This window comes from Scyliorhinus torazame, chromosome 20, assembly GCF_047496885.1.
Source record: "Scyliorhinus torazame isolate Kashiwa2021f chromosome 20, sScyTor2.1, whole genome shotgun sequence".
NCBI classification, from domain to species: domain Eukaryota; kingdom Metazoa; phylum Chordata; class Chondrichthyes; order Carcharhiniformes; family Scyliorhinidae; genus Scyliorhinus; species Scyliorhinus torazame.
Genome location: NC_092726.1, coordinates 29459381 through 29478177, shown reverse-complemented (window position 1 = coordinate 29478177; position 18797 = coordinate 29459381). Strand labels below are relative to the sequence as shown.

At 59.4% G+C, this 18797-nt stretch overlaps 1 protein-coding gene across 5 annotated transcripts in view; it reads left to right on the top strand.

Annotated features, from left to right (window-relative positions):
* LOC140397031 (beta-adducin-like) overlaps positions 1-18797 on the top strand; it is a 402797-nt gene that overhangs the window by 308826 nt on the left and 75174 nt on the right. For all 5 annotated transcript variants that reach the window (XM_072486079.1, XM_072486077.1, XM_072486078.1 and 2 more), the window contains 3 exons: positions 16278-16358; positions 16587-16736; positions 17054-17197. In XM_072486079.1, coding sequence (XP_072342180.1) covers positions 16278-16358; positions 16587-16736; positions 17054-17197 — 375 coding nt within the window. The remainder of the gene's footprint in view (positions 1-16277; positions 16359-16586; positions 16737-17053; positions 17198-18797) is intronic.

Here is an 18797-nt window from a genome sequence, read left to right as displayed (position 1 = left end):
TCACACTCACTCCCGTCACACTCTCTCCCCTGACATTCTCTCCCCTCACACTCTCTCCCCTGACACTCTCCCCCTCACACTCTCCGCCTCACACACTCTCCCCTCACACTCTCTCCCTCACACTCTCTCCCCTCACACTCTCTCCCCTCACACTCTCTCCCCTCACACTCTCTCCCCTCACACTCTCCCCTTCACACCCTCCTCTCCCTCACACTCTCTCCCCTCACACTCCCCTCACACTCCCCCTCACACTCTCCCCTCACACTCTGTCACCTCACACACTCCCCCTCGCACTCTCTCCCCTCACACTCTCTCCCCTCACACTCTCTCCCCTTACTCACCCCCTCACACTCTCCCCCTCACACTCTCTCCCCTCACACTCTCTCCCCTCACACTCTCTCCCGTCACACTCTCTCCCCTCACACTCTCCCCCTCACACTCTCCCCCCTCACACTCTCCCCCTCATACTCTCCCCCTCACACTCTCTCCCCTCACACTCTCTCCCCTCACACTCTCTCCGTCACACTCTCTCCCCTCACACTCTCTCCCCTCACACTCTCTCCCGTCACACTCTCCCCCTCACACTCTCCCCCTCATACTCTCCCCCTCACACTCTCTCCCCTCACACTCTCTCCCCTCACACTCCCGTCACACTCTCTCCCCTCACACTCTCCCCCTCTTACTCTCCCCCTCACACTCTCTCCCCTCACACTCTCTCCCCTCACACTCTCTCCCGTCACACTCTCTCCCCTCACACTCTCTACACTCACACTCTCTCCCCTCATACTCGCCCCCTCACACTCTCTCCCCTAACACTCTCTCCCCTCACACTCTCCCCTCACATTCTCTCCCCTCTCACACTCTACCCCTCACACTCTCTCCCCTCCCACTCCATTCCCTCACACTCCCCTCACACTCTTTCCTCATACTCTCCCCCTCACTCTCTCTCCCCTCACACTCTCTCCCGTCACACTCTCTCCCCTGACACTCTCTCCCCTCACACTCTCTACCTGACACTCTCCCCCTCACACTCTCCCCTTAAACACACTCTCCCCTCACACTCTCCCCCTCACACTCTCTCCCCTGACACTCTCTCCCCTCACACTCTCCAGCTGACACTCTCCCCCTCACACTCTCCCCCTCACACACTCTCCCCCTCACACTCTCCCCCTCACACACTCTCCCCTCACACTCTCCGCCTCACATTCTCTCCCCTCAGACTCTCTCCCCTCACACTCTCTCCCCTCACACTCTCTCCCCTCACACTCTCCCCTTCACACCCTCCTCTCCCTCACAGTCTCTCCCCTCACACTCCCCTCACACTCCCCCTCACACTCTCCCCTCACACTCTAGCCCCTGACACTCTCCCCCTCACACTCCTCCCCCTCACAGTCTCTCCCCTCACACTCTCCCCCTCACACTCCTCCCCCTCACACTCTCTCCCCCTCACACTCCTCCCCCTCACAGTCTCTCCCCTCACACTCTCTCCCCTGACATTCTCCCCCTCACACTCTCCCACTCACACACTCTCCCCTCACACTCTCCCCCTCACACTCTCTCCCCTCACACTCTCTCCCCTCACACTCACTCACCTCACACTCTCTCCCCTCACACTCTCTCCCTCACACTCTATCCCCTCTCACTCCCTCCCCCCACACTCTCCCCTCATACCCCCACCATCACACTCTCTCACCTCACACTCTCTCCCCTCACACTCTCCCCCTCACACTCTCTCTCCTCACACTCTTTCCCCTCACACTCTCCCCCTCACTCTCTCCCCCTCACACTCTCTACCACCGCACTCTCTCCCTCACAATCCCTCCCCTCACACTCTATCCCTCACACTCTCTCCCCTCACACTCTCTCACCTCACACTCTCTCACTCTTCCCCTCACACTCTTTCCCCTCACACTCTCCCCCTCACTCTCTCCCCCTCACTCTCTCTCGCCTCACACTCTCCCCTTCACATTCTCCCCCTCCCTCTCTCCACCTCACATTCTCTCCCTCACACTCTTACATAGATTACATAGAACATACAGTGCAGAAGGAGGCCATTCGGCCCATCGAGTCTGCACCGACCCACATTCATCCCTCACTTCCACCTTATCCCCGCAACCCAATAACCCCTCCCAACCCTTATGGACACTACGGGTAATTTAGCATGGCCAATCCACCTAACCTGCACGTCTTTGGACTGTCTTCCCCTCACTCTCTCTCCCTCACACTCTCTCCCCTCACAGTCTCTCCCCTCACACTCTCCCCCTAACAAGTTCCCCCTCACACTCTCCCCCTCAAACTCTCTCCCCTCACACTCTATCCCTCACACTCTCTCCCCTCACACTCTCTCACCTCACACTCTCTCACTCTTCCCCTCACACTATCTCCCCTCACACTCTCCCCTCACACTCTCTACCCTCACAGTCTCCCCCTCACACCCTCTCCCCTCACACTCTCTCCCCTCACACTCGCTCACTCACACACTCCCCCTCACACTCTCTCCCCTCACACACTCTCCCCTCACACTCTCCCCCTCACACTCTCCCCCTCACACTCTCTCCCCTCACACTCTCTCCCCTCACACCCGCTCACTCAGACACTCCCCCTCACACTCTCTCCCCTCACACACTCTCCCCTCACACTCTCACCCCTCACACTCCCCTCACACTCTCTCCCCTCACACTCTCTCCCCTCACACCCTCCCCTCACACTCTCACCCCTCACACTCCCCTCACACTCTCTCCCCTCACACTCTCTCCCCTCACACCCTCCCCTCACACTCTCCCCCTCACACTCGCCCCCTCACAATCTCCCCCTCCCCCTCACCCCCTCACACTCTCTCCCCTCACACTCTCCCCCTTACACTCTCCCCCTCATACTCAACCTCACACTCTCCCCTCACACTCTATCCCCTCACACTCGCTCCCCTCACACTCTCCCCTCCCCCCTCTCCCCCTCACACTGTCCCCTGATACTCCTCCTCCTCACACTCCCCCCTCTCACTCTCCCCCTCTCCCCCTCACACTCTCCCCCTCACTCTCTCCCCTCACACTCTCTCCCCCTCACACTCTCTCCCCTCACACTCTCCCCCTCACACTCGCCCCTCACACTCTCCCCCTCACACTCTCTGCCCTCACACTCTCCCCCTCACACTCTCTCCCCTCACACTCTCTCCCTCTCACACTCTCTCCCCTCACACTCTCCCCCTCACACTCTCCTCCCTTGCTCCCTCCCCTCACACTCTCCCCCTCACACTCTCTCCCATGCACTCTCCCCCTCACACTCTCTCCCCTCTCACTCTCTCCCCTCAAACTCTCCCCCTCACACTCTCCCCCTCACACACTCTCCCCTCACACTCTCCGCCTCACACTCTCTCCCCTCACACTCTCTCCCCTCACACTCTCTACCCTCACAGTCTCCCCCTCACACTCTCTCCCCTCACACTCTCTCCCCTCACACTCGCTCACTCACACACTCCCCCTCACACTCTCTCCCCTCACACACTCTCCCCTCACACTCTCCCCCTCACACTCTCCCCCTCACACTCTCTCCCCTCACACTCTCTCCCCTCACACCCGCTCACTCAGACACTCCCCCTCACACTCTCTCCCCTCACACACTCTCCCCTCACACTCTCACCCCTCACACTCCCCTCACACTCTCTCCCCTCACACTCTCTCCCCTCACACCCTCCCCTCACACTCTCCCCCTCACACTCGCCCCCTCACAATCTCCCCCTCCCCCTCACCCCCTCACACTCTCTCCCCTCACACTCTCCCCCTCACACTCTCCCCCTCATACTCAACCTCACACTCTCCCCTCACACTCTATCCCCTCACACTCGCTCCCCTCACACTCTCCCCTCCCCCTCTCCCCCTCACACTGTCCCCTGATACTCCTCCTCCTCACACTCCCCCCCTCTCACTCTCCCCCTCTCCCCCTCACACTCTCCCCCTCACTCTCTCCCCTCACACTCTCTCCCCCTCACACTCTCTCCCCTCACACTCTCCCCCTCACACTCGCCCCTCACACTCTCCCCCTCACACTCTCTGCCCTCACACTCTCCCCCTCACACTCTCTCCCCTCACACTCTCTCCCTCTCACACTCTCTCCCCTCACACTCTCCCCCTCACACTCTCCTCCCTTGCTCCCTCCCCTCACACTCTCCCCCTCACACTCTCTCCCATGCACTCTCCCCCTCACACTCTCTCCCCTCTCACTCTCTCCCCTCAAACTCTCCCCCTCACACTCTCCCCCTCACACACTCTCCCCTCACACTCTCCGCCTCACACTCTCTCCCCTCACACTCTCTCCCCTCACACTCTCTCCCCTCACACTCTCTCCCCTCACACTCTCCCCTTCACACCCTCCTCTCCCTCACAGTCTCTCCCCTCACACTCCCCTCACACTCCCCCTCACACTCTCCCCTCACACTCTAGCCCCTGACACTCTCCCCCTCACACTCCTCCCCCTCACACTCTCTCCCCCTCACACTCCTCCCCCTCACAGTCTCTCCCCTCACACTCTCTCCCCTGACATTCTCCCCCTCACACTCTCCCACTCACACACTCTCCCCTCACACTCTCCCCCTCACACTCTCTCCCCTCACACTCTCTCCCCTCACACTCTCCCCCTCACACTTTCCCCCTCTCACTCTCTCCCCTCACACTCTCTCCCCTCACAATCTCCCCCTCTCTCACTCTCCCCCTCACACTCTCCCCCTCACACTCTCCCCCTCACACTCTCTCCCCTCACAGTCCCCTCACACTCTCTCCCCTCACACTCTCTCCCCTCACACCCTCACCTCACACTCTCCCCCTCACACTCTCTCCCCCACACTCTCTCCCCTCACACTCTCCCCCTCACACTCTCCCCCTCACACTCCCCCTCACACTCTCCCCTCACACTCTCTCCCCTCACACTCTCTCCCCTCACACTCTCCCCTCCCCCTCTCCCTCTCACACTGTCCCCTGATACTCCTCCCCCTCACACTCTCCCCTTCTCACTCTTCCCCTCTCCCCCTCACACTCACCCCCTCACACTCCTCCCACTCACAGTCTCTCCCCTCACACTCTCCCCCTCGCTCTCCTCCTCCTCACAGTCTCTCCCCTCACACTCTCTCCCCTCACACTCTCTCCCCCTCACTCTCTCCCCTCACTCACTCCCATCACTCTCCCCTCACACTCTCCCCCTCACACTCTCTGCCGTCACACTCTCCCCCTCACACTCTCTCCCCTCACATTCTCCCCCTCACACTCTCCTCCCTTGCTCCCTCCCCTCACACTCTCCCCCCTCACACTCTCTCCCCTACACGCTCCCCCTCACTCTCTCTCCCCTCACACTCTCTCCCCTCACACTCTCTCCCCTCACACTCTCCTCCCTTGCTCCCTCCCCTCACACTCTTCCCCTCACACTCTCCCCCTCACACTCTCCCCCTCGCACTCTCACCCTCACACACTCTCCCCGCACACCCTCCCCCTCACACTCTCTCCCCTCACACTCTCTTCCCCTCACTCTTTCCCCTCACACTCTCCCCCTCACACTCTCCCCCTCACACTCTCACCCCTCACACACTCTCCCCGCACACTCTCCCCCTCACACTCTCTCCCCTCACACTCTCTCCCCCACACCCTCTACCCTCACACTCTCCCCCTCACACTCTCCCCCTCACACTCCCCCTCACACTCTCCCCTCACACTCTATCGCCTCACACTCTCTCTCCTCACACTCTCCCCTCCCCCTCTCCCCCTCACACTGTCCCCTGATACTCCTCCCCTCACACTCTCCCCTTCTCACTCTCCCCCTCTCCCCCACACACTCACACCCTCACACTCCTCCCCCTCACAGTCTCTCCCCTCACACTCCCCCCTTCACACTCCTCCCCTCACACTCTCTCCCCTCACACACTCTCCCCCTCACACTCTCTCCCCTCACACTCTCCCCTCATACTCTCTCCCCCTCACACTCTCTCCCCTCACACTCTCCCCTCACTCTCCCCTCACACTTTCCCCCTCACACTCTCTGCCCTCACACTCTCCCCCTCACACTCTCTCCCCTCACACTCTCTCCCCCTCACACTCTCTCCCCTCACGCTCTCCCCCTCACACTCTCCTCCCTTGCTCCCTCCCCTCCCACTCTCCCACTCACACTCTCTCCCCTAAACTCTCTCCCCTCACACTCTCTCCCCTCACACTCTCTCCCCTCACACTCTCACCCCTCACACACTCGTCCCTTGCTCCCTCCCCTCACACCCTCTCCCCTCACACTCTCTCCCCTCACACTCTCCCCATCACACTCTCCCCCTCACACTCTCACCCCTCACACACTCTCCCCTCACACTCTATCCCTCACACTCTCTCCCCTCACACTCTCTCCCCTCACACTCTCTCCCCTCACACTCTCCCCCCTCACTCTCTCCCCCTCACACTCTCCTCCCTTGCTCCCTCCCCTCACACTCTCCCCCCTCACACTCTCTCCCCTACACTCTCCCCCTCACACTCTCTCCCCTCACACTCTCTCCCCTCACACTCTCCCCCCTCATCCTCTCTCCACTCACACTCTCCCCCTCACACTCTCTCCCCTCACACTCTCCCCCTCACACTCTCTCCCCTCACACTCTCTCCCCTCACACTCTCTCCCCCTTACACTCTCCTCCCTTGCTCCCTCCCCTCACACTCTCCCCCCTCACACTCTCTCCCCTCACACTCTCCCCCTCACACTCCCACCCTCACACTCTCCCCCCCTCACACACTCCCCCTCACACTCTCCTCCCTTGCTCCCTCCCCTCACACTCTCCCCCTCACACTCCCACCCTCACACTCTCCCTCACACACTCCTCCTCACACTCTCCTCCCTTGCTCCCTCCCCTCACACTCTCCCACTCACACTCTCTCCCCTACACTCTCTCCCCTCACACTCTCTCCCCTCACACTCTCTCCCGTCACACTCTCACCCCTCACACACTCCTCCCTTGCTCCCTCCCCTCACACTCTCTCCCCTCACACTCTCTCCCCTCACACTCTCCCATCACACTCTCCCTCTCACACTCTCACCCCTCACACACTCTCCCCTCACACTCTCGCCCTCACACTCTCCCCTCACACTCTCTCCCCTCACACTCTCTCCCCTCACACTCTCTCCCCTCACACTCTCCCCCTCACTCTCTCCCCCTCACACTCTCCTCCCTTGCTCCCTCCCCTCACACTCTCCCCCCTCACACTCTCTCCCCTACACTCTCCCCTCACACTCTCTCCCCTCACAGTCTCTCCCCTCACACTCTCCCCCCTCATCCTCTCTCCACTCACACTCTCCCCCTCACACTCTCTCCCCTCACAATCTCCCCCTCACACTCTCTCCCCTCACACTCTCTCCCCTCACACTCTCTCCCCTCACACTCTCTCCCCCTTACACTCTCCTCCCTTGCTCCCTCCCCTCACACTCTCCCCCTCACACTCTCTCCCCTCACACTCTCCCCCTCACACTCCCACCCTCACACTCTCCCCCCTCACACACTCCCCCTCACACTCTCCTCCCTTGCTCCCTCCCCTCACACCCTCTCCCCTCACACTCTCCCCCTCACACTCCCACCCTCACACTCTCCCTCACACACTCCTCCTCACACTCTCCTCCCTTGCTCCCTCCCCTCACACTCTCCCACTCACACTCTCTCCCCTACACTCTCTCCCCTCACACTCTCTCCCCTCACACTCTCTCCCCTCACACTCTCACCCCTCACACACTCCTCCCTTGCTCCCTCCCCTCACACTCTCTCCCCTCACACTCTCTCCCCTCACACTCTCCCCATCACACTCTCCCCCTCACACTCTCACCCCTCACACACTCTCGCCCTCACACTCTCGCCCTCACACTCTCCCCTCACACTCTCTCCCCTCACACTCTCTCCCCTCACACTCTCCCCCTCACTCTCTCCCCCTCACACTCTCCTCCCTTGCTCCCTCCCCTCACACTCTCCCCCCTCACACTCTCTCTCCTACACTCTCCCCCTCACACTCTCTCCCCTCACACTCTCTCCCCTCACACTCTCCCCCCTCATCCTCTCTCCACTCACACTCTCCCCCTCACACTCTCTCCCCTCACACTCTCCCCCTCACACTCTCTCCCCTCACACTCTCTCCCCTCACACTCTCTCCCCTCACACTCTCTCCCCCTTACACTCTCCTCCCTTGCTCCCTCCCCTCACACTCTCCCCCTCACACTCTCTCCCCTCACACTCTCCCCCTCACACTCCCACCCTCACACTCTCCCCCTCACACACTCCCCCTCACACTCTCCTCTCTTGCTCCCTCCCCTCACACTCTCTCCCCTCACACTCTCCCCCTCACACTCCCACCCTCACACTCTCCCTCACACACTCCTCCTCACACTCTCCTCCCTTGCTCCCTCCCCTCACACTCTCCCACTCACACTCTCTCCCCTACACTCTCTCCCCTCACACTCTCTCCCCTCACACTCTCTCCCCTCACACTCTCACCCCTCACACACTCCTCCCTTGCTCCCTCCCCTCACACTCTCTCCCCTCACACTCTCTCCCCTCACACTCTCCCCATCACACTCTCCCCCTCACACTCTCACCCCTCACACACTCCCTCACCTCTCCCCCTCACACTCTCCCTCACACTCTCCCTCACACTCTCTCCCCTCACTCTCTCCCCTCACTCTCTCCCCCTCACACTCTCCTCCCTCTCCTCCCCTGCTCCCTCCCCTCACACTCTCCCCCCTCACACTCTCTCCCCTACACTCTCCCCCTCACACTCTCTCCCCTCACACTCTCTCCCCTCACACTCTCTCACTCTCACACTCACACCCTCACACTCCTCCCCTCACAGTCTCTCCCCTCACCCCCTTCACACTCCTCCCCTCACACTCTCCCCTCACACACTCTCCCCCTCACACTCTCTCCCCTCACACTCTCCTCTCATACTCTCTCCCCCTCACACTCTCTCCCCTCACACTCTCCCCCTCACTCTCCCCTCACACTTTCCCCCTCACACTCTCTGCCCTCACACTCTCCCCCTCACACTCTCTCCCCTCACACTCTCTCCCCCTCACACTCTCTCCCCTCACGCTCTCCCCCTCACACTCTCCTCCCTTGCTCCCTCCCCTCCCACTCTCCCACTCACACTCTCTCCCCTAAACTCTCTCCCTCACACTCTCTCCCTCACACTCTCTCCCCTCACACTCTCACCCCTCACACACTCGTCCCTTGCTCCCTCCCCTCACACTCTCTCCCCTCACACTCTCTCCCCTCACACTCTCCCCATCACACTCTCCCCCTCACACTCTCACCCCTCACACACTCTCCCCTCACACTCTATCCCTCACACTCTCTCCCCTCACACTCTCTCCCCTCACACTCTCTCCCCTCACACTCTCCCCCTCACTCTCTCCCCCTCACACTCTCCTCCCTTGCTCCCTCCCCTCACACTCTTCCCCCTCACACTCTCTCCCTTACACTCTCCCCCTCACACTCTCTCCCCTCACACTCTCTCCCCTCACACTCTCCCCCCTCATCCTCTCTCCACTCACACTCTCCCCCTCACACTCTCTCCCCTCACACTCTCCCCCTCACACTCTCTCCCCTCACACTCTCTCCCCTCACACTCTCTCCCCCTTACACTCTCCTCCCTTGCTCCCTCCCCTCACACTCTCCCCCTCACACTCTCTCCCCTCACACTCTCCCCCTCACACTCCCACCCTCACACTCTCCCCCCTCACACACTCCCCTCACACTCTCCTCCCTTGCTCCCTCCCCTCACACTCTCCCCCTCACACTCCCACCCTCACACTCTCCCTCACACACTCCTCCTCACACTCTCCTCCCTTGCTCCCTCCCCTCACACTCTCCCACTCACACTCTCTCCCCTACACTCTCTCCCCTCACACTCTCTCCCCTCACACTCTCTCCCGTCACACTCTCACCCCTCACACACTCCTCCCTTGCTCCCTCCCCTCACACTCTCTCCCCTCACACTCTCTCCCCTCACACTCTCCCCATCACACTCTCCCCCTCACACTCTCACCCCTCACACACTCTCCCCTCACACTCTCGCCCTCACACTCTCCCCTCACACTCTCTCCCCTCACACTCTCTCCCCTCACACTCTCTCCCCTCACACTCTCCCCCTCACTCTCTCCCCCTCACACTCTCCTCCCTTGCTCCCTCCCCTCACACTCTCCCCCCTCACACTCTCTCCCCTACACTCTCCCCCTCACACTCTCTCCCCTCACACTCTCTCCCCTCACACTCTCCCCCCTCATCCTCTCTCCACTCACACTCTCCCCCTCACACTCTCTCCCCTCACAATCTCCCCCTCACACTCTCTCCCCTCACACTCTCTCCCCTCACACTCTCTCCCCTCACACTCTCTCCCCCTTACACTCTCCTCCCTTGCTCCCTCCCCTCACACTCTCCCCCTCACACTCCTCTCCCCTCACACTCTCCCCCTCACACTCCCACCCTCACACTCTCCCCCCTCACACACTCCCCTCACACTCTCCTCCCTTGCTCCCTCCCCTCACACCCTCTCCCCTCACACTCTCCCCCTCACACTCCCACCCTCACACTCTCCCTCACACACTCCTCCTCACACTCTCCTCCCTTGCTCCCTCCCCTCACACTCTCCCACTCACACTCTCTCCCCTACACTCTCTCCCCTCACACTCTCTCCCCTCACACTCTCTCCCCTCACACTCTCACCCCTCACACACTCCTCCCTTGCTCCCTCCCCTCACACTCTCTCCCCTCACACTCTCTCCCCTCACACTCTCCCCATCACACTCTCCCCCTCACACTCTCACCCCTCACACACTCTCGCCCTCACACTCTCGCCCTCACACTCTCCCCTCACACTCTCTCCCCTCACACTCTCTCCCTCACACTCTCCCCCTCACTCTCTCCCCCTCACACTCTCCTCCCTTGCTCCCTCCCCTCACACTCTCCCCCCTCACACTCTCTCCCCTACACTCTCCCCCTCACACTCTCTCCCCTCACACTCTCTCCCCTCACACTCTCCCCCCTCATCCTCTCTCCACTCACACTCTCCCCCTCACACTCTCTCCCCTCACACTCTCCCCCTCACACTCTCTCCCCTCACACTCTCTCCCCTCACACTCTCTCCCCTCACACTCTCTCCCCCTTACACTCTCCTCCCTTGCTCCCTCCCCTCACACTCTCCCCCTCACACTCTCTCCCCTCACACTCTCCCCCTCACACTCCCACCCTCACACTCTCCCCCCTCACACACTCCCCCTCACACTCTCCTCTCTTGCTCCCTCCCCTCACACTCTCTCCCTCACACTCTCCCCCTCACACTCCCACCCTCACACTCTCCCTCACACACTCCTCCTCACACTCTCCTCCCTTGCTCCCTCCCCTCACACTCTCCCACTCACACTCTCTCCCCTACACTCTCTCCCCTCACACTCTCTCCCCTCACACTCTCTCCCCTCACACTCTCACCCCTCACACACTCCTCCCTTGCTCCCTCCCCTCACACTCTCTCCCCTCACACTCTCTCCCCTCACACTCTCCCCATCACACTCTCCCCCTCACACTCTCACCCCTCACACACTCTCCCCTCACACTCTCGCCCTCACACTCTCCCCTCACACTCTCTCCCCTCACACTCTCTCCCCTCACACTCTCCCCCTCACTCTCTCCCCCTCACACTCTCCTCCCTTGCTCCCTCCCCTCACACTCTCCCCCCTCACACTCTCTCCCCTACACTCTCCCCCTCACACTCTCTCCCCTCACACTCTCTCCCCTCACACTCTCCCCCCTCATCCTCTCTCCACTCACACCTCCCCCTCACACTCTCTCCCCTCACACTCTCCCCCTCACACTCTCTCCCCTCACACTCTCTCCCCTCACACTCTCTCCCCTCACACTCTCTCCCCCTTACACTCTCCTCCCTTGCTCCCTCCCCTCACACTCTCCCCCTCACACTCTCTCCCCTCACACTCTCCCCCTCACACTCCCACCCTCACACTCTCCCCCCCTCACACACTCCCCCTCACACTCTCCTCTCTTGCTCCCTCCCCTCACACTCTCTCCCCTCACACTCTCCCCCTCACACTCCCACCCTCACACTCTCCCTCACACACTCCTCCTCACACTCTCCTCCCTTGCTCCCTCCCCTCACACTCTCCCACTCACACTCTCTCCCCTACACTCTCTCCCCTCACACTCTCTCCCCTCACACTCTCTCCCCTCACACTCTCACCCCTCACACACTCCTCCCTTGCTCCCTCCCCTCACACTCTCTCCCCTCACACTCTCTCCCCTCACACTCTCCCCATCACACTCTCCCCCTCACACTCTCACCCCTCACACACTCTCCCCTCACACTCTCGCCCTCACACTCTCCCCTCACACTCTCTCCCCTCACACTCTCTCCCCTCACACTCTCCCCCTCACTCTCTCCCCCTCACACTCTCCTCCCTTGCTCCCTCCCATCACACTCTCCCCCCTCACACTCTCTCCCCTACACTCTCCCCCTCACACTCTCTCCCCTCACACTGTCTCCCCTCACACTCTCCCCCCTCATCCTCTCTCCACTCACACTCTCCCCCTCACACTCTCTCCCCTCACACTCTCCCCCTGACACTCTCTCCCCTCACACTCTCTCCCCTCACACTCTCTCCCCTCACACTCTCTCCCCCTTACACTCTCCTCCCTTGCTCCCTCCCCTCACACTCTCCCCCTCACACTCTCTCCCCTCACACTCTCCCCCTCACACTCCCACCCTCACACTCTCCCCCCTCACACACTCCCCCTCACACTCTCCTCCCTTGCTCCCTCCCCTCACACTCTCTCCCCTCACACTCTCCCCCTCAAACTCCCACCCTCACACTCTCCCTCACACACTCCTCCTCACACTCTCCTCCCTTGCTCCCTCCCCTCACATATGCCTCTCTGCCCCACTCTTCCTCCTTCTCCACACTTGACCCTGCCCTCTCTCCCCTCTCCCCCTCACCTATCACATTTGTGTTTGGGGGGGCAGTTTGATGCTGGGCATATTCGACCTGGGACGGCGACAGTTTGGTGTCTGGGATATTCGCCATGGGGGGGCGTCAGTTTGGTGTCTGTGATATTCAACCTGGGGGGGCGTCAGTTTGGTGTCTGTGATATTCGCCCAGGGGGGCGTCAGTTTTGTGTCTGGGTAATTCGCCCCAGGGAGGCGTCAGTTTGGTGTCTGGGTACTCGACCTGTGGGGGCTTCAGTTTGGTGTCTGGGATACTCGACCTGGGGGCGTCAGTTTGGTGTCTGGGATACTCGACCAGGGGGGCGTCAGTTTGGTGTCTGGGTAATTCGTCCTGGTGAGGCGTCAGTTTGGTTTCTGGGTAATTCGCTCTGGGGAGGTGTCAGTTTGGTGTCTGGGTAATTCGCCATGGGAGGCGTCAGTTTGGTGTCTGGGATATTTGGCATGGGGGGGCGTCAGTTTGGTGTCTGGGATATTCAACCTGGAGGGGGCGGCGTCAGTTTGGTGTGTGGGATATTCAACCTGGGGGGGGCGTCGGTTTGGTGTCTGGGTAATTCGCCCTGGGGAGGCTTCAGTTTGGTGTGTGGGATATTCAACCTGGGGGGGGCGTCGGTTTGGTGTCTGGGTAATTCGCCCTGGGGAGGCTTCAGTTTGGTGTCTGGGTAATTCGCCGTGGGGAGGCGTCAGTTTGCTGCCTGGGTTATTCGACATGGGGAGGCGTCAGTTTGGTGTCTGGGTAATTCGCCGTGGGGAGGCGTCAGTTTGCTGCCTGGGTTATTCGACATGGGGAGGCGTCAGTTTGGTGTCTGGGTAATTCGCCATGGGGAGGCGTCAGTTTGCTGCCTGGGTTATTCGACATGGGGAGGCGTCAGTTTGGTGTCTGGGTAATTCGCCGTGGGGAGGCTTCAGTTTGGTGTCTGGGTAATTCGCCGTGGGGAGGCGTCAGTTTGCTGCCTGGGTTATTCGACATGGGGAGGCGTCAGTTTGGTGTCTGGGTAATTCGCCATGGGGAGGCGTCAGTTTGCTGCCTGGGTTATTCGACATGGGGAGGCGTCAGTTTGGTGTCTGGGTAATTCGCCGTGGGGAGGTGTCAGTTTGCTGCCTGGGTTATTCGACATGGGGAGGCGTCAGTTTGGTGTCTGGGTTATTCGACATGGGGAGGCTTCAGTTTGGTGTCTGGGTAATTCGCCATGGGGAGGCGTCAGTTTGCTGCCTGGGTTATTCGACATGGGGAGGCGTCAGTTTGGTGTCTGGGTTATTCGACATGGGGAGGCGTCAGTTTGCTGCCTGGGTTATTCGACATGGGGAGGCGTCAGTTTGGTGTCTGGGTTATTCGACATGGGGAGGCGTCAGTTTGGTGTCTGGGTTATTCGACATGGGGAGGCTTCAGTTTGCTGCCTGGGTTATTCGCCATGGGGAGGCGTCAGTTTGCTGCCTGGGTTATTCGACATGGGGAGGCGTCAGTTTGGTGTCTGGGTAATTCGCCGTGGGGAGGCGTCAGTTTGCTGCCTGGGTTATTCGACATGGGGAGGCGTCAGTTTGGTGTGTGGGAAATTCGCCATGGGGAGGCGTCAGTTTGCTGCCTGGGTTATTCGACATGGGGAGGCGTCAGTTTGGTGTGTGGGAAATTCCCCATGGGGAGGCGTCAGTTTGCTGCCTGGGTTATTCGACATGGGGAGGCGTCAGTTTGGTGTCTGGGTAATTCGCCGTGGGGAGGCGTCAGTTTGCTGCCTGGGTTATTCGACATGGGGAGGCGTCAGTTTGGTGTCTGGGTAATTCGCCGTGGGGAGGCGTCAGTTTGCTGCCTGGGTTATTCGCCATGGGGAGGCGTCAGTTTGCTGCCTGGGTTATTCGCCATGGGGAGGCGTCAGTTTGGTGTCTGGGTAATTCGCCGTGGGGAGGCGTCAGTTTGCTGCCTGGGTTATTCGACATGGGGAGGCGTCAGTTTGGTGTCTGGGTAATTCGCCGTGGGGAGGCGTCAGTTTGCTGCCTGGGTTATTCGACATGGGGAGGCGTCAGTTTGGTGTCTGGGTAATTCGCCGTGGGGAGGCGTCAGTTTGCTGCCTGGGTTTGATTTCAGAATAGGTTCTGCAGAACGCGACGTGGGATTCGAATGGATTGGTGCTGGGTGGCTGGGTCAGACACTCGTCTGAACTGCTCCCGTACTCCTTAACACAGGAATCCAGTTCCTACCAGGCACGATCATCTCCAGGATGTCGAATGTCCTCGCGGAGACGGAGCCTCAGGGATGAAAGCGGAGGTTGGACGTCCATTGTGACAACATTTGGCTTAAGAATGGTTGATTCACAAACGGTGTGTGTTGCTTGAAGTGGTCCCTTCCCGGAACTAACTGCCACTAACTTCCCAACTCCGTGGAAGTGTGAGGCGTGGAAAAGGGGCTAGGAATCATAGAAGCTCTGCAGTGCAGAAGGAAGCCATTCGGCCCATCCCTCCGAAAGAGCCCCTCCCTTGGCCCACTCCCCTGCCCTACCCCCGTAACCGTACCTAATCTTTGGACACTAAGTGGAAATTTAATCAAGGCCAGTCCACCTAACCTGCACATCTTTGGACTGAGGGAGGAAACCGGAGCACCCGGAGGAAACCCACGCAGACACGGGGAGAGCGTGCAAACTCCGCACCGACAGTGACCCCGAGGTCGGAGTTGAACCCGGGACCCTGGAGCTGTGAGGCGGCAGTGCTAACCGCTGTGCCGCCCTGATGCCTCACTGTGCTGTGAGCACACCGTCAGCACCACTGTCGGCCATGTCTCTGGAGACGGGCTGCCCCCAACCCCTTGTGTCCGAGCACGGGGCAATAGAACATTACAGCGCAGTACAGGCCCTTCGGCCCTCGCTGTTGCGCCGACAGCCTGGGGGCGAGTGGGGGTGAAGAGTGGAGGGATTGGCGTTTTCATTCTCGAGGTGGACGCGTGGATCCCAGGAAAGTCCATCTGGGATAACTGATGGGGAATCCCCCCCCCAAAAAATCACATCCATCTCCACCCGAAACCTTGTTCGAAGCTGCCGATCGAGGAGGGAATGCGGGAGAAGGGTCTGAGTCGTGAGAGCGGGGAAAAAGGTGGAATTGGCTGCTGCGAAAGAGTGATTGAGTGGATTGTTCGGGTGGGAAACGAGATCAATGCTTAAGGGGAAGATGTGAGGAGGATACGCTGAACGGGTGAGATGAAGGAGGGTGGGATAGTTGCATGACGATAGGCCGAATGGTCTCGCTCGTTGACAAGTGTGATCTCACCTCTCCTTCTCTGTGTGTTTCCGTCAGCTGAGAGTGAGCAAGGAACAGGATCATTTTCTCATCGTCCCCAGAGGAGTTTCCTACGGAGAAGTCTCTGGTTCCCTCCTGGTGAGTACCACGAGCGGGCGCCGCGAATATTAACCCTCCCCGCTCGCTCCCTGCTGCACTATTTCCGTATTGGCAAGCCAAGGCCAAAGTGGCAGGGCAAAGACCTTCGAGTGCCCGTTCGTCATCTGCTTGGTTGGTGCGACCATTTCGACGCCCCAGTGCAGGCCCACCTCATTCCCTTTCGAGCCAATAAACATTTCCCGCTAATAGTTGCTCAATCGTTCGCAGGTCAAGGTGAACATCCTGGGCGGGGTGGTGAACCAGGGGAGCAGCAACCTGTCCGTGGACTGTGCTGCATTCAGCTTGCACTCGGCGATATACGCAGCCCGTCCTGATGTCCGGTGTATAATCCACCTGCACACTCCAGCAGCCGCTGCGGTGAGTACCAATCTTCTTAGTGTTAATGAACGTCGTGTAGAAACGGTCAACACTGTAGCGGTGAAATCAGTTCAATCAACGTCAACTCCATCCAGTCACCCCGGGCCCAGATTCCGTCCTCTCTGGGGTCCCTGGTATCTCAATCGGGGCAGCTCACACAAGCAGGGCCTCTTTCACAATTGACTGTACGGCGAAATCATTGCGATGATTTTTCTTGCTATCGGGGCTCCTACTGGAGATAGCCGCTCTCATGGCTTCACTCCAATCCCTCACGATGCAAACATGTTTGTCTTTGAGAATTCCGATTTTCTTTCCAGGTCTCTGCCATGAAGTGTGGCATCTTACCGCTATCCCATGAGGCCTTGCTAATTGGCGACGTGGCCTATTACGAATATAATGGAGCCCTGGACGAGGAGGAAGATCGGATTCAACTACAGAAGTGCCTGGGCCCCACCTGTAAGGTACCTCACACGTTTAGTGCTCACGGTTTGAGATCCGATATATTTACTTCTGTTTCCAAATCGTCCCCTGTCCACCTCAACCAATCGGCACCGTGAGGTTGGCATCGGCTATTGAGTTGGCATCTTTGCTATATGAACCTTGACCTCGTCAGCGTTCGCCCTATCACCTCTTGGCCCTTAGAATCCCTCTCGCCTCCGCAGAGGTTACTCAGGCAATGGTCGATGAGGTGAGAATGTCCCCCTCAGTTGAGGTTGGTATGCTACCCCAGGGCACGTCATCTCCCCTCCAAATTGCAGCCAGGTCACGGAGGGCCGTGGTTGGATGGGCAGGCAGTGGGAAGGTCCCCCGCAGGACTTTACAGGACCTCACCCTGCCTACTAACCGTCTTGCGGGGGACCGTTAAATTCTGCACCACCTCTCCCGGAGAGGAGAAAACTGGGAATTCCGGGAGTTCCCAATTTCCGTCTCCCCTGGAACTCTCAGCTTCTGTCTCTCCCAACGTTCCCACTTTCCATCTCACAGGGAATTGCCGGCTTCAGTCTCTCCCAGAATGCCCAGTTCCCATTTCTCCCGGCGTGCCAGTTTCCATCTCTCCTGGAGCTCCAAGTTTCTTTCTGTCCTGAAGTTCCCTTCTCTTCCAGAGTTCCCAGTTATCTTCTCTTCCGGCATTACCAATTGCCGTCTCTTTTGGAGTTCCAAGTTTCAGTGTCCCAGAATTCCCAGCTTCCGTCCTTCCCGGAGTTCCCGGTTATCTTATCTCCCGGAGTTTCCAGTTTCCGTCTCTCCTGGAGTTCCAAGTTTCAGTGTCCCGGAATTCCCAGCTTCCGTCCTTCCCGGTGTTCCCAGTTATCTTATCTCCCGGAGTTTCCAGTTTCCGTCTCTCCTGGAGTTTCAAGTTTCGGTGTCCCTGAATTCCTAGTTTCCCTCTCTCCCAGAGTTCCCACTTTCCGTCTCATGAGAATTCCTAGTTTCCAAATCTCCCAGCGTTCCCAGTTTCCGTCTCGTCCGGAATCCTCAGTTTCAGTCTCCCCCCGGAACTACCAATTTCCGTGTCTGCGGGAGCTCCCAGTTTCTGTCTCTCCCGGCATTCCCGGTTTCAGGCTCTCCAGTCCGTTTCCCTGTTCCCACTCCCTGGAACTGGTACGGCCCTACACATCCTCTGATTGTTGCCGTGGCGACCCCGTGAATGACCTCTAAAGGCCGAGGCCTCTGGGATAAAGTGATCACGTGACTGGGTGTTAAGCCCTCAGAGGGGGACCACACAAAGAATAAGGATGCTCAGGGGACTTCTGTACACAGCTTTGGGCCGTCGCAAAAGCTCTGGGTGACGAACACTCTGACTGAGCGATGCCTGGTTACGGTGATCTCGGTAATGGCTGCCTGGACACGGCGATAGGTCAAGGTTCAAGGACAAGATGTCATAGCAACAGGCACTGGGCATGTGGCAGCCTCAGTATGACCCTATTCCTCGGGTGCCCTGGCCTCAACTCCACCTTCCTGCCCGTTCTCCAGAACCCTTCCACCCATTACCAATTAAAAATCTGTCTAACTCCTCCTTAAATTTACTCAAAGTCCCAGCATCCACCGCACTGGGGTAGC